At 38.9% G+C, this 15993-nt stretch overlaps 1 protein-coding gene and 1 long non-coding RNA gene across 2 annotated transcripts in view; one reads left to right on the top strand and one right to left on the bottom strand.

Moving 5' to 3' along the window:
* LOC106886345 overlaps positions 1-717 on the top strand; it is a 34503-nt gene extending 33786 nt beyond the window's left edge. The window contains exon 9 of the long non-coding RNA XR_001411636.1: positions 37-717. This is a non-coding gene — a long non-coding RNA (uncharacterized LOC106886345). The remainder of the gene's footprint in view (positions 1-36) is intronic.
* PALMD (palmdelphin) overlaps positions 1-15660 on the bottom strand; it is a 56155-nt gene extending 40495 nt beyond the window's left edge. Inside the window, exon 1 of the mRNA XM_014939162.1 lies at positions 15258-15660. Within this exon, the coding sequence (XP_014794648.1) occupies positions 15258-15301 (44 nt within the window). The 5' untranslated portion in view covers positions 15302-15660. The remainder of the gene's footprint in view (positions 1-15257) is intronic.
* Positions 15661-15993: the final 333 nt, after the last annotated feature.

The following is a 15993-nucleotide window of genomic DNA, read 5'->3' as shown; positions in this document are numbered from 1 at the left end:
TTTTTTTTTTTTTTTTTTTTTTTTTTTTTTTTTTAGGGCTCACATGTATGAGAGACATAATGTAAATGACAGTACTAGTTTACAATTATTGTAATTCAAACCCAGTGCTGCTTAGAGCTAAACCAACAGCACCGCGTTCATGGTGGTTGAGATTTTGATGTACCCTTGTGCAGCAGGAAGACTGTGCTTGTGAAGTCAAACTGTAAGTGGCCTTTTGTACTCCTCAGTGTTTTGATCTGAGGCTTTTTTTTCAAAATACTGAAACTGATTGAAAGCAACTCAATCTAGACCCGTCTGATTGAACTGGTAATGGCTTACTGTTAGGTGTCGTGATCAGAGAATTTTTGCCTAAGGATTAATATATTGGCTGGGCAAATAATATAATCACTGAAAATTCTTCTTTGCTCTGTTAAACATGAATAAAAAAATGCTAGCAACTTACATCTTCATTACCATATAAAAACTTTTTTGCAAGAGAAACTTGTGATATAGAAGTAGAGAATAAATTGACAACACTTTAAAGAAGAGTTGAGTGAACAGCAAAATTATTTTTGTGTGTTTTTTCTCTCCGCTCAGGGCTATGAGGGATCAGAATTAGTGTTCATAGGCCTGCATTAAATGAAGAGTGAGTAATGCTACACAGTCAAGAAAGAGTTTATACATCTACCATATCGTATTGAAGTTTGACAGAGTTTCTAGTGACTTCAAACAAACTACATTACTTTCCAGCTGAACTGCTGTGATATTTGAAGACAGTAATAGCTGTTTTCACAAAACCTTAAAGTCTTGGCGGTGACTTCTCTCCTTTGCAGATACCACGTTCTCTTGAATGGAGAAGAATAGTTTTTCCTTAAACATTCTTTAATACAATAATTAGAAGTGTAATCTTCAAAAGAAGTTATTGATTTTGTCTGTAGCATATACTACAGTTTAAAATCCCTGAGAGAAATGTGCATTGCTATTAAAAGAGGTAAATACTATGACCCAGATACTTTTTGGCTTGTCAGTCTAGCGTCATCAGTTCCAGGCACAGTGTTGGGTCAGCTGATACAAGATCTAATAGCTCATTAAAGGAAAGTGGCAAAGTGAGTACCAACACATGGGAGATAAATTCTGTCTCTCTAATTTGATGTTACTTCTGGGCAAAGTAGTAGAGTGGGTATATTATTTTCACTGATATCTTCATTAGGAATGAAGTTTATGTAATGCCAACTCAAGAACAGAGATATTGTGAGAGATAAAAAGTAAAGATGACAGTTCAGTGGCATGGGGTGATCTGGAGCACTAGCAGAATGCGTGCTCATACCAACATTCGTTTCAATACTGTCAAAAGCAGGGTCATATGTTTAGAAAGGACGAAATGCCTCAGATAAAGGCACTGTCCTGAAACCTCCTGATTCTGAGTCATGCTGGATAATCAAATGAATATTAACTCTGATAGCAAACCTGTAGCTAAAATGGCTAAAGTTCTAAAGAGATTTCAAGTCCCTCTGTACTTGGGAATGCGAAGTGAAATAGATAGTCCAATTTTGCTGGCAGAGTTTCAAGAGGGATGCTAAAATCTGACTAGAATGTTATGAGAAGAATGATAGAAGGATTTAATATAAACTGCATTCTGCAAAAGGAGGTTAACTTATTAAATAGAAAGTTAAGTTGTTCTTAAGTAACACTGTAAGAAACAGAAGTTTGATAATAAAGGGCTTTTTACTTTAGCAAACTTATAATGAAATTCAGTGACTAGATGAAAATTGAAATTTCTGCATGCTAGAAGAGTTTTTTAACAGGGATATTGAATAGTTAATGCAACAAGGTCTGAGTGCAGTTTCCATTGCTGCAGACTCAAAAAAGCTGGTTCCTTTGGCCTTGTAATCAATGGAAAGTAATTCTGGGGGAGTGGCAAAAGCAAAGTGATGAAAACTGTCTCAAAGCCTGACAAATTTGTTAGCATATTCAGGAAAGCATCAAATTAGATGGTACAAAAATGGCTTAATCAAAAAAGTCAGTTAAACTTGTTAGTACTATTTTTGGGCATTTACCGAAATACGAGCATCAAAAATCCCTGACACAGGGCTGGTATTCCATTCTCCCCAGCCATTCTGCCCCCCAGCCATCAGAAACACTCTGCTCTCCTGCAGTTCCTCTGGAGCTGTTTTCAGGTTGTGAGAACACCTAGGCTTTCCTTAAAATCTCAGGAAGCGCTTTCTAGTTTGGATGAAATATTTCCATGTTTTCTCTGAAGATAACAGTTTCCTAGAGGTTGACAGACACAAGTAAGAGTGCAGGTGGGAATAAGACTCTTCTCTTAAACGAAATTTATTTAACATTTATACCTAACCAATAACCTAACCAATATATTCAACTCCTCATCTACCATTTTTTTGGCAATTATTCTTAGATACATAAAGACAAGTAAAATTATTCCAGTTATTTAGAAGCAAATGTCTTACCGACAACACTTCTTACAGAACAATTCAAATAGATTTTTTTATCGATATTTTTTCAATATTCTTCTGCCTTTTCACATCACTGGAAGAAATTTTTTAAAAATCTAACACATCAGAATTTGTGATTTGTCACAGGTAGGTGGTGTTTTTGACAGTTAGCTGTCAGGATTATAATAGCATCTCCAGTCCTACTGTACCAGTTACAGAACATATTTACAGAACATGTTTGTTGTGACAGTTGCTGAATCCACTTGCTCGCAACTGTCCTCTTGGAACTTTGTACATCTTAAGCTGTCTTTTATAATCCAGAATCGGTGATTTTCAAATGCGGATTGGATTTGCTGGTTGTTTGATGGTCTGAGTAACAAAATGTAAGCATAAGTACTGTCTCCTCACTGTCTTGTCACGAGCCTAGATGAAGTCTGAATGAGTTTGTGTAAATTCACTGTGTTTTTCCTGCTTCCTATCTGACAGATGGGTAGAACAGTACCTTCTAGCTCACGGGGAAGGAGTGCTGTTACTGAACACGGACTACTTCTTGCACAGCCATTTAGATGTGATTTGAATTCAGAATCCAGCTAAAGTGATGGTGGGTCATTTGGTAAAATAAATATTAGGAAAAAAATCACTTTAAACAGCCTTTTTGACTTATGGATGTCCATGCAAAATAACAATTGCAACCAGCCATAGCAATAATGTAATATTGCCAAAATTGTGCTGCCAAAATGCAGGCTATCCCAGCTCAGAAAAGAACTGAAACAGCTGCTTGATTCCTGTTGAAAACCCTGGAAGTCATAAGCAAGTGCTCACTGTGAAGTATGAGCTGCCTACATTTCAAAGTGTGTTTCTGTTCGATTTTATTTCTCTTACAATAGGCTGCTGTGCCTTACTAATCTCCATAACTTTATCTTTTAACAAATTATTTTGGATGGAGCAGACCCAGCAGCAGGCTAATATACTATAGTTGTCATTAGCAAATATGATTTGCCCTTGAACACTCTCCTCTACTAATCATTTTATGTTATCACCATCCTTTTTTGGAAGTAGGTGTATTTGCTAAAAGCAACCTGCCCCTGTCAATTTGCCAAGAGAAGGTCCTGTCATGTGATTTAGTACCTCTCAAAAAACGTCTCTGTGTGGCTTGGCTGACTTCTCAATTCTTTGCGTGCTGAGACTGTTTGAATATAGCAGGCTGACTATCTTCACAGCGGGCTATAGTTCAGATCTCATCTTGGTGCCCTTTCTAAATCAGCAACCAGGCTGATGTTATGCATTAGCAGATGACAGCACTTGGTTTGGTGATGAGGAGTGGCATTTTTCACCCTGGGAGACTGGAGGCTGAGACAGGGGCTGCCATTGAATTTCTCCTTAGTCACAGCTTGTGCAGGAGTCCCTGGCTCTTTTGATATGCAGCAGAAAATGCAACCGCTAAACAGGGCTTCTGGTAAACCCAGTGTCTCCTTGCGCTCAGGGTTTCCTCAGGGGTCAGCCCGATGGCATGAAGATGAACTACCTGGGAGGAATTGTACTACTCCCACCTGGCAGAAGCACCATTTCTGTTACATTGCAAGTGGTATCACTGCCTCAGTTTAATCTTTGTGACAGGGATGTTTGCTGCAGCAGGCACCGCTGCTCTTTACAAATGCACTGTGTGTGTGACAGGCTCAGCACACTGGGGCAGGTTTTCAAGGGGGCTCGGACGGCTCTTGTGACGCCCACAGGTAGTTTTCTGAAGACTCAAGACAGTGACCTCCAAACACAGAAGAGCTGTTAGAAGCTCTGCCTCTGTCAGCAGTGCAAGAAGTCTGCTTCTGTGTGCAGCAAACATCTATTCATGCAAGGAGAGACCACAAATTCTCTTGTTTATTGGCTTTTGAAACAAAGAATGTGACTTTTCAATAACTGAGCATCTAGTTGGTATTGAATTCCTTCTGCTTTGATAAGTGGTAGTCATTGGTGATAGATTGTTGTGTGGTGTAGATACGGCACAAGCCACAATATTGGGCAGAAGAGATAATAATACCCCTCTCTACCTGCCTACATGTAGCAGCAAAGTGTGTATCAGTGAATGTAAAATCCACAAATGCGGATATCCCTCTCATACAGGTGTCTCTGTAAGTAACCCCTCCTTCATTCATTCCGAACATAATCTGTGCAGAGCCTTTTACAACAAACGAAGCGTGTTGTGCTCCTGCCATACTAGATGCTTTACAAACACTCGGGCAGGCAGTGGTGCCAGCAGTGAGCTTATAACCTAAGAAAATAGAAAGGGCCTTCATAAAAGGCTGGGCTTGAAATCTGTGATGCTTTGTATGTGCTACCTCTTCTGATAATGTTAGAGACCTTATCTATACTGGGCAAAGTGCGCTGTTAGAAAACACGTATTTAACATACTTTAAATAACATAACATGATTCAATACTTACTGTGACCAAAGATCATCTAAAGGTAGCTGGACTGACTTAGCCTTCCACTCTCTCTCCAACTTTAGCTGTAACTACTTAACTCATTTTTAAACTTGGCTATCTGTATTTATTCTAGACAATAGCCTGTTTTATGGTATTTATAGTGTTGTTTTTTCTAATAATACCTTCCAGTTTGGGAAAGATCTAGAACATTTTGCTGTCTGAAAGGTTGCAAAATTTAATGGGAAAGGTAGGACATAGTGAGTCATGGTCCTGAACAGTCATAATATGGAAATAAACTGATGTTTCTGATGAGTAGTCATACGGGACTGGCAGAAAAATGCATCTGGTGTAGTGGGAGATTTCTCTGGGCTGTAGTACTGACAAGGAGTGAGATGAGGGGAAAATTAACCCTAGAAAGGGTATTTAGACCAGGAAAAAAAAAATAATTAGAGAAACATACAGGAAGCCAACTATCTTCCGATTAGTTTGATTTCATTTTACTTTTGGTACTATTTCATGTCAATAACTAATTTATAGATGTGGCTTAGCACCTCTGGAAACAATCAAATTAGATCATGCTTGAACTTCTGGAAGAGATCTTATTATAAAGGTAACCTCAAGAACACATAAAACAGGGAGAAGATCATGAGGATCAGAGACCATGATGAATGCTAGGAAAATGTTAACTGATACATGAGAAAGTAAGCTGCTGAAGAGGCAGTATTCATGATCTGTGGCTTGGTCTTTTGTCTGGCCATCAGCAGGTATATAATAACAAAGCTTGAAAGTTCTTTGGTCAGCAGTTCAGCTCCCACGCTAGGAATGAGGCAGGGCTTGCTCAGCTGATACCTCACTCTGACAAATAAATGGAGTTACAGGATGGCCATAGAGCAGAGTCAGTGTGGCATCAGTAAGAACAGTAATAGAGTAAACCTCTACCTACCACTGTTTATAGGAGAAGTAGGAGCACGGAAAGCTTAACCAACAGCACATCTAGTATGACTTGTTCAGCTGGAGTAAAGGAAGCACTTTCAAAAAAAGCAGCACAGAAACTGGCCTTGCTCCAGGGATGAACCTGCTAGGGCTTGTAGATGTCAGCTGCCTGTCGTGGGTGGGTAGATTCTATACATGTTTCGCCAGATCCTGGCAGGGTCTGCACTGGCTGTGAAGAGGGCTGGGTTGTGTTCTGGCAGGTAAATGTGGGATGACACGGTATCTTAAGTGTGGAAACAACACAATGACACAGTCATCAGACTGCATGAAACTCAGTGGGAGCAGAAAGACAGTGCATGAATGGGGATTTTAATGTAAGAGAGAGTTGTCTCTCTTCTGAAGTCCTGACATGATAGTGGTTCCTTCTGAGGGTACCAGCACCTCCCTCTGCAAGTTTTTGTACTGAATTAAACTTATGTTGCAGAGGAAGTGTCTATAGGTGCTTGTATACCATAGCTCTGAGAGCTATGAGTACTAGTACACACTTCATAGTTACTGATTGTGACCCTTCCAGCCTGCAGCATAGGGTAATTAATACTAACAACTTAACGTGGCTAGGAGTTAATTATATAGAACCTGATCCTCGATTTATAGAGCCTGATTCTCTATGTCTGTTTACCAGTTCAGATCTAGCCTACGTCCCCCAAATTTGGTATGTGTAACCTTGACAGAGTTACTTCAGGTTTCTGTCACCGATGCACAGAATCAGGCCTGCTGTTCGTGATCAGCTCTGGGCACTGTCGACCGACATCAGGTTCTAAAGAGCTTTAGTCCCCTGAGTTACAGCACAGAGTTTGCTCCTGGGGGGTGAGGGAGGGGGGAGTAGCTTTAATTATCAGAGAGATAGTAGAGATCATATTTGTTGAAGAAGGTTCTGGCTGTGCAATGTAATTTCTTTATAGCATCTGCTGGGATATTGCAAGCTTGGGCTGAAGAAGGGGCTGGCCAAACAGCTTAGCATCTCATCTGCACCAAGGGAGACAGGCAAAAGAACATTACTCTTCTAATGCTCAAAATTGACTGGAAAGCTAGATGTAATTTTCCGTGGCACACGTGAGGTAGGATTTGGCTCACTCACAGACTCCTGGGGGTAGTTTTATAAAATAACATTTCTTGTGGGTATCTTTCTAATGACACACATACAATCTTTATCCCTCCAGCGTCAACTTTGTAAGGAAGATTGAGTATCATTGTCTGTTATTTTGATCGATGTTGTAGAGTTATGCTAGGAATAATAAACAGCCTGGATTTATCTTCTACCTGGGAGCCCTTGAAAAGCTCCATGTAGATGGGAAATATCACTTCTTACTGCAGTTCAATTCTCACCTCAAAGAAGGTCATTTCTGTGTACTCTGTGAGCCTCTTTGAAGGAATGTGTTTATTTTGAAACAAAAATTCTTGAACTTCAACCAAAAATCCCACATGGGGGATGGACCATGTCCATCTTTATGCAGAGTTTTGCATGGATCACAGTGCATGACCCAGAAACAGCAGCCATGCATTAGTAGTTTAAGCATCCCTAAAATCTAATTCTTAAGTAAACTAATATGTTTGTAAATAGATACAGTTCAGTTTTTCTTTCACTATGTAAAAGAACACCTTGAAATATAAGGATTGATTAGAAGAGTTTCCGTCTAATCGTAAGGAATTTTTCCTATGGAATTTGCTGACTCTTTTTGGACTCCACTGAGCAATCCCAGGGCACGGTCATCTCTACTATGCAGGGACTGAGGAGGAAAAGATCACCTAGAAATGAAGTATTTGTAGTTGAAAACATATAATTGTAAGCTCTGTCTGGGCAAATTCAAGGTCAAGCTTGTTGCCTGAAGACAGAGCATCTGTATGGGAAATGGAAGCTAAGGATTAAGTCTATAGTGGAATATATTTGCCCCCTGCACAAATACAAGACAAACTACATTAATGTGCTTCAGTTCATTGAATTACTGTGCAGCGCAATTGGGAGTATCTGCCAAGAAGTTTTTTGAAGAAGATAAATCTTTGATTTCTAGCAGCAGCAGCATGTGGACAAATGGCAGTCAAGACACATCATCCTGGATATTCTGGAGTCAACTGGGAGCTCTGCACTTGCTGCATTAGATTACCCTGGTGTTTCCTGAGTCTTTTAGCTTTCATTTTTGGCTACTCAGCCATTACAAAAGCAAACAGGGCCAAATTCATTCTCTGGGTATCTTTGAAGTCAGAGAAGCTATAGTTGTAATAAGTCCCAGGCTTCTAAGTATAAAGGCTGTGCCCAATCTTGCAGAAGAGTCCCCTTTTCAGAGCTTTTCTCTAATGAAATGCAGTGCTTAGCCAGGTTTTTCATTATTCATCATGAGTCACCTTGCTGCCTGTTCAAAAGCTGCATTTGCAAAGAAGTGATTTTGCCTTTTCTCAGTTTTCAGTGAAACATGAAAAAATCTCATGAAAACAGTTAATGACTGCGCTTAGCCCATCAGTATTCTGCAGCTTAATGAGGGGATGGGTCAACTAGAGTAAAGGTCATTTCAGTGACAGTGTTTTATTTCTATTACTGCGTTTAAAGGTCTCGATTCCCAGAAGACTTCACAGGGTTCCTTTTGCTATTACGGTGCTGTCTCCTGACCTCATCCTCTCTGCTGGGTGTAAAACGTTGCGATAGGCCTGGTGTCTTTGCAGTCTTTGACCTCAGTTACAGCCACAGTCGCTAGCAGGGAAAAACCTCTGTTCTCCTTTCCCCACAGTCTTAATGTAGGGACTGATTGTATCTACCTCTTAAGCTGATACAAAAAGTGGTAGAAGTTGTTTGCACAAATGTTTGCATGATCCCATGAGCATAACTCGTGTTCAGATTTTTTCCACTGGCTGCTTCATATTCCTCGTGCTGCCTTTTTCCTTGAAAAATTGTTTTTTCTGCAGTTGGTAGTCTCCATGGTAGACTTTCCCCAAGACTCTGACTTAAGTACCACATTATAAAGATTTCAGCATCTCTTGCAACCCAGAGCAAGTTTCAAATATTTCACATTCCAGTCTCTGTAGGGGACAAATACTTACCTTCAAGTACTTGCTTTTGGTAGGCCATCACAATGAAACTCTAACTGTTGGACAAACCCAGGCTTGGAAACAAACCTTTCTTAGTTTTCCCACTTAATTCTCTTTCACATAACAGCTGCTGTATTTTCCATCTTACTGTTTCCTCTGCTAGCATTGCCAAATTAGCTGTTTCCAGACTAATGGAAACTTTCTTCTGAATGAAGCAAGTTGCACTGCCATCTATTTGAAGATGGAAAACATTTGTAATCTTTACATACAAAGAAATAAGATTTTACCATAAATATAGAAGCAAAGCACTGTTTGTGCCCAGATCTCAAATACATCTTTGAAATAGCTGTGAGCTGAAAAAACGTTTGGGAATGTGAAGGAAGATGAGTGCTTTAAACATCTCATCATGAAATGTAAAAAGTTATTATTTTGATTTGCTTCTTGAGCTCTTTATTCTCACAGGAGATGGCCTTTTGAAACGGAAATGTGGCAAACAGGAAAAGAAGGCATTTAAGGAAGAAGCGCAACTGTAGCCTGAATTGTTGGCTTGGCCTTATCACATTCTAGACAGAGGAATGGAAGATGAATGGATTCACACCCAAATTCCACTCTAGTCATCAGCAGAAACTTTAGAACTGGGCTTGGGGGCCACGTGTCCACCTCCGTGTGCAGCTGTTAAAGTGCAAGGGTCTTGGAGCCTGTGTCCTGATGTATTTCTAGTTAGTTGATCTTGTTCTATAAATGGGTGTGGTCAGGTATTATGGGTGCAGCCACCGTGACAAAGATGTTTGTAACCTACTTAAGAGAGGTCTTGAGTCATTTTTGTGACATGGATTCACGATCTGACAAATCTGGCATTTTTTCTTCTTTAGTGAATATTTTCAGGCCTCCCAAAAAAGCATGGCTGCTTTCTTCATTCTTTTTCTGCAGTCTGAAGCCAGAGAGTTGCATGGTATTTTGTTCAGGTTATAGAATTCTGATCTCTTGAGTAATTTCTCAGAGTTATATAGTGCATGGAATAACTTTATAGCTAAGGCAGTTTTGCACATTCAGAAATTCCTCAAATAGAAAATACACAGAACTGCAGAAATGGAGCTACAAGTAAATGGAATTGTAAAAATATTCCAGCTTTCTGTAACAAGCTTTAAACAGCCTAGATTTCTTAGTTAAATATTAAGATGTTGTGACCTCTCTGTCTTAAAAATCAGATTAGGAGAATGATTTGACTGTCATTCTGTTTTCGTGTATATATCACAGAGGGAGCCATGCTTTTCTGTAACTTTCATGTGGCAATTGCCAGAAAAGAACAAGTCAAGAAACCAGCAAAAAGTAGTGGTTTGTATAACTTTTGTGTGTGTGTGTGTGTGTGTGTATTGATATAGACTATGTAATTTGATATCTGGTCCACCAGCAGACATTTTGAGAAGTCAAGGAACTCTGCGGTAGCTTCTATGCTTTGTTTTCATAAGAACATTTCCTGGCAGGCCCGTTAAGGGCTTGCTGAGTCAGTGTTATCTCCAAAGTCTTTCTTATATTTGATAATTGCCTGAAAATTGCTATGGTATGCTCATTTCAGGGATTTTATTACAGACCAAAGGTAAGTACAGTGTTATAAAGTAAACCAGGGAAAAATTCACCTCTTCTCCCATGATTTAACTTGTCCGTGGGTCTATATTCACTTTTTCATTCAGTGCATGGCTTGTCCAAAGTCGAAAATGATATATGATGTTGAGAATTAAGATATCAGCATGGCACCACTGAATTTTAGGTCATTTATACCACAATGAATCCATAAACAAGTATTTTTGAAACTGTTTGCACTGCTCAAAGCTCTTTAAATGTTAGATGATTATTATTACCATGTATTAACTATGAGACCTTCCTATGCTGGGAATATTCCTTATCAGATCTGGGTAATCTTCCTGTTGAAATTTCTCTCCGTCAACAGAAGGAGTGGGAATCTCCCTAGCTAATGGCTAATAGATAAGTGCTGCTCATTAGAGGTTTCCCTTTCATACTAACCGCTTGCCATTGAGCCTTTGGGAAACTTGATTCTTCTAATCTGTTTAGTAATCGATATGGACAAAGGTATTTCAAGGTGTGCAGGAATTAAATAGACTAAGAGAACTGTGTTGGCTCTAGCTTAAGTAAAGGGAACCTTTCCAAAATGATAATAAGTGAAGGTTTGGTGCTATAGCTAGAAAACTATAGATAGAAAAACACCTATAACTACACCATCCTGGTGTTTGCTAGGAAGCACATTCTCCGCTGTCATGTATGGAAATATACAGCAGTGGAGAATCTGACACTATATTCCATAGTTGATTGTGAATTCCCCCTGGAATTCCAAAACTGGAAGTGTCTTTAAACAAATAGAAGCAGATCTCTTAAGTCATGAGCGCATTCTGTGAGTACCAGTTTACTCTGATTCAAATGCCTCTGGAAAGTTACTCTGTGGCAGACAATTCCACCTGGAGACAGCTGGATAGATGTTGAGTTACTATTGTTACTACTAAGTCCTGCTGTGTAGCACTGCTGGAAGTTGTGTGCACTGATAGACTGTAGTCAAACAGGCTATTATTGCTGTCGCTCTGAGTCAGTCCAGACTTTCCCTCAACACCCAGCCTTCTACCCTCCCCTGAATCCTTCTACCTTCAGACTATCATGACATGACCTATTGTGCCTTTCTTTGCTGCTTCCAAGTACTTAAATTAGTGAAATAATACAGGGTCCCATTGCTCTGTGTGCAGATAAACTTTGCTATCAGTGGTGTAGCTGGTTGTGACTGATTTATACAAGTCCCAGCCTGAAGGTGACATGGACAGTGCCAGGCAATCACAGCACTGCTTGTTCGCTATCTGCCTTTTGCTCCCTATAGCCATGTCCTGTGTACTTCTGACAGTCTCACCAGGAATTTTTTTAAAAAATGTTTTTCTGATGCAAATTGGAAGAGGAATGGCACTAGACCACTGCTGAAAAATTTGAAAACCTTTTTCTTCATCTAGGTCCTGGATTTCTGAGAGGAATTTACCATGACACTTCAGCCACCAGGAGCATGCAAATACTGGCACAGTTTTATATGTCCTTTCTTCAGGAAAAAGGCTACAGAAATCAATGGCCATTTTTTGGACTGAAGCTGCCAGAATTTGATTTCAGCCTTCTCAATGCCTGAGGTTGGATTTATTTTCATTTTTAAAATGTGTGATATTTTTCAAACCGAACTCAATGAAAATCTTTACTATGTATTAAACTGCATCTGCTTAGTACCTGTCACAGGCAGAGCGATTATCTGTTGAGATAGACATCCAGAGATCAAACTAATTCTGGACCAATATTGTTTTGGAGTTTGTGGGAGAGTATCATTCCACCAACTCCATTTACAAGTCCCACTATAAATGTAGGAGAGACTTTAGATCCCCTCTGCAGTCAGTGGAGATGAGAATCTCTGGAGGGCACTTTGGCTATTCCTAAAATACTAAAATAGATGAGGTGCTTTCTGGAAGTGGCTGACTCCCTCTGCTGACCACAGAGCCTCTTTCTGCCATGCTAGTTTTCCTGTTGACAAAATAATGTTCTTGATGATTTGTATAAAAAAAACCCCAAACCCAATGCAGGTTAGAAAAAGTCTAATGTGTGGGCAAGTGGAAGTGCGCAAACTTTGAAAATGTATTAAATCAATATTTTAATATGAATTTATTTTAATATTTTAATTTGAATTTTAATATGCATTTGTGTTGCATTTTCATGTTAAAGTACATTCTTTATTCCCCCTAATATGAGCATTCAAGAGTGTTAACCCTATTGGACTACTGACTGTTGTCAAATCTAGGAAACCCAAAATGCCCTCCTGGCAAGGGAGCCAAGCTGCACCAAGGTGTGTTACCTCCTTTGCCAATGCTGCACAGCCCGGTACTGATACTTCTGACAAAGGCCTACCAGCCTCACACTAGGCAGATAAAGTATAATCTGCTCTCCCCTCATGGGCCTTACCTGATCTGTAGCAATTAAAGATTGATTTGAATTTGGAAACATTAAATAATTTTTCTACAAAGGTGATATCCTGATTATACTTGAAAATTCTGGAAATAACTACTCAATCCCTTTCTTAATATTGAATCACAGGTTTCAACAGCCTTCTGTGGCAACATGTTCCACGGTTGGTTTACATATTGAGTATAAAGGTATTATTTTAATTTTCTACCTTTTACGAAATGCCTCATTGCTTTTGAAAACAGATGCACACAGATCAGGAGTTTTTTCATCTTCCTTACTTTATCTGCTCTCTTCTGAATTGTTTTGAAAACAATATTCTGTTTTTTGGGGAGTAAGGTCTTTTTTTATCCTTCCCTAAGTCTGTTCTAAATCTCAAAAATCCTTTCCATAGATGCAGAGATCAGAGTGTAAACCAGGAAAAATATTCTAGACAAATTCGTGCTAATGATTTATATAAATGCATTCTAACATTTTGTTATTCACAGTTTCAGCCTCTATATCTTCTTTACATTTCTGGCTACAGCTGTGTATGCAGCTACATCTTCATCTTCACTTACCTAAGATAATGCTGTGTCCATTTCTTGACCAAATATTGCCATGTAAACATACCTACAGCTAGTTCAGAGTTCAGCAAAGTGTCCTGGTAATTCACACCACATTTATTAGCTTTGATTTTCCTTTCTCATCTTTGTGTGCACTCACCTAGTGTGATCAAAGGGATCCAAGCGATCCCTTTGTGTAATAATTTCAATTTTTATTGTAACATGCATGGTGTGTGATTGATAGTGGAACTAAGATCCTACACTCCTAGGTAGAAATAATAACCCATGGTAGTCTGTGTAGGAAAACTTTAATTTAATTTGTAACTAAGCTATTAAGGAAAATACCCCATATATTATGCATGTGTGTGATTTAAATGAAGTAATGAACACTAACAGCTATCATTAAATGAATGAGGAAGAAAAAAGCATAGGAAAATTTGGTAATTTCTAAACCAGTTCCTAATTCATCTGCTTATTTCTCTAAAACAGACAAATGTCTCTACCGAAGCAGGTCCCAAGCTATGGATGTCTGGGGTCGCAATTTACTACAAAGCAGGCAACAATGGCTGTGGTTATTTTCTTCTTGGAGAGTTCAATCTGAAATTAATATTCTGAGCATTGCTATTAAAGCAGGATGTGAGAGGAAGGTAAACAGCCAGGGGAGATTTCTCCTTCATGCAAAAGGAAAGCCCCTTGCATTTAGAAGAAGCTACACCTATGCAGGCAAATTCTATAGACAAGGTGAGGGCTAGGGTGGGAAGGGGCAAAATGCAACAGAGAAAATCAGAAGAAGAGAAATTTTGAAATAAGAGTGCAATCTGAGGATAAAATTTAGAGAAGCAAGAGAGAGGAGATTGAAATTATCTGTTTTCAGCAACTTAAAGAGAAGATTAAGGTGATAGGATATTTGAAAGGTGAAATAACCAATTTTGAGAGTGAGAAAAGCTGACCAGGAGTTATAATTTATGGAGGCTAGGAACTGAGAAGTTAGTTCAAACACAAGCTTCATGAGAATGTGATTTCTGATAATGGAATCATCACATAAAGCAGCAGAAAACTCATTGTGGCAGATGTTTAAGTCAACCCATGGATGGATACGGCTCTGATGGCCAAAGATGCCCACAGCAAGGCAAAAGTCATCTTTGCTTATACTTGTTTTTCAGTGATGGCTCTCCTCACAATGCTTTTTGCTACCTTTCCTGATCATACAGAATGTTTAAACTAGAGCTGGCTAATTAGAGTCTCCTATTAAAAGAAATAGTTCTACTTCTGACAGTCAAAAGTTGTGGTTAAATTAAAGTCAAACCACACAATCTGTGTACCTGTGTAGACTATGACTATTTCTATGTGTGGCTGCTTTGGTGATGGCTAAATCGTCACAGTGACCACAGTGTTTCTTCTGTATTCAGAATCGCTCTCTAATACAGTTTAATGCCACAGAAGCAGGTTTAGAACAGTTAATTTTAACTGTATTTCAATATCCTCTTCTCCTTTCTTCTTCACCTGTCTTTGGATCCTCTCTCCCTGTTTTCCCCTTGTCTCCCAAGAACAGATATAGTCACAGTCACACAGATATTTTAAGATTTGTGTAGTTCTAATTTTGAATTAGATACTCATCTATTGTGAATAGGCACAAATGCATTGAAGGTACATGGGATTAATACAACTAGCACAGAACTCATAATCCAGATGCACACCATAACTGTAGATGTATAAACTAGGATATTTTTTTTAGTAAGGAAGAAAAACAGAATGAAGAGCTATGGAATATGCAAATTACTATTGAAAAACAGATTTTATCATCACATTTCTTAAGACTAGTGTCCAGCCTAAATAGATTTTAAAAAATTGGGATCTTACCTTTTTTGTCTTTGGTATTCGGAAACCAAAGCGTCAGGCTGCATTTTGATGTCACATTTATCACTACCACCTTGCAAATGAAGACAGGGTAGAGGACTGAAGGAAATACAGTCTGAGATGATAAATCCTTTTGATGTTGTGTTATTGTGCTTTATTCACGCACGTATCCGTCCAGATGAAGTTTGATCTTCTTTTGTGGGGGTAAGAAAAACAGATGGAAAAAGATATATTAGAAATGTCCGTGAGGGGTCTAAGAAATACTTGTTAAAGACTTTTCCTCTGACAAATCAGTTATCGTCTAAGGGACCTACTTGTGTTTTTTGCTGGTTATAACTTAGTAAATGTTTAACTCGCTAAATAAGAGTCTTGGGGCTGTGTGATTTATAAGTGGGTGTAGCCCTTACCTTGGCATTTATTGTGGCCCTTTGTTCTGGATGTAGCCTAACCAAATTAGCAGGTGAGGTAAAGACTGGTGATTTGCTGTGATTTCTGGACAGGTAAAAACGCTAGGCGGGTGCTAAAGGTTGCTTTTAACAAAAATTATAAACTTTCACATTGTGAACTATTATAAATGAAGTAACAGTGTTGACAGTCTACAAGAAAAATCACAGCAAATGCATTCTAAAATTCAACTTCCTGTGATCAGGAATGCTAAGTTTTCTTAGAGACCCAGTGAGAGTACTATATTTGATATGGAATTATTACATGTTTTGTTTCATGCAAAATTGCTTTGAAA

Source organism: Calidris pugnax, unplaced genomic scaffold, assembly GCF_001431845.1.
Source record: "Calidris pugnax isolate Ruff unplaced genomic scaffold, ASM143184v1 scaffold18, whole genome shotgun sequence".
Lineage (NCBI taxonomy): Eukaryota > Metazoa > Chordata > Aves > Charadriiformes > Scolopacidae > Calidris > Calidris pugnax.
Note: the sequence above shows the minus strand (reverse complement) of the source record. Positions and strands in the feature narration are given on the sequence as shown.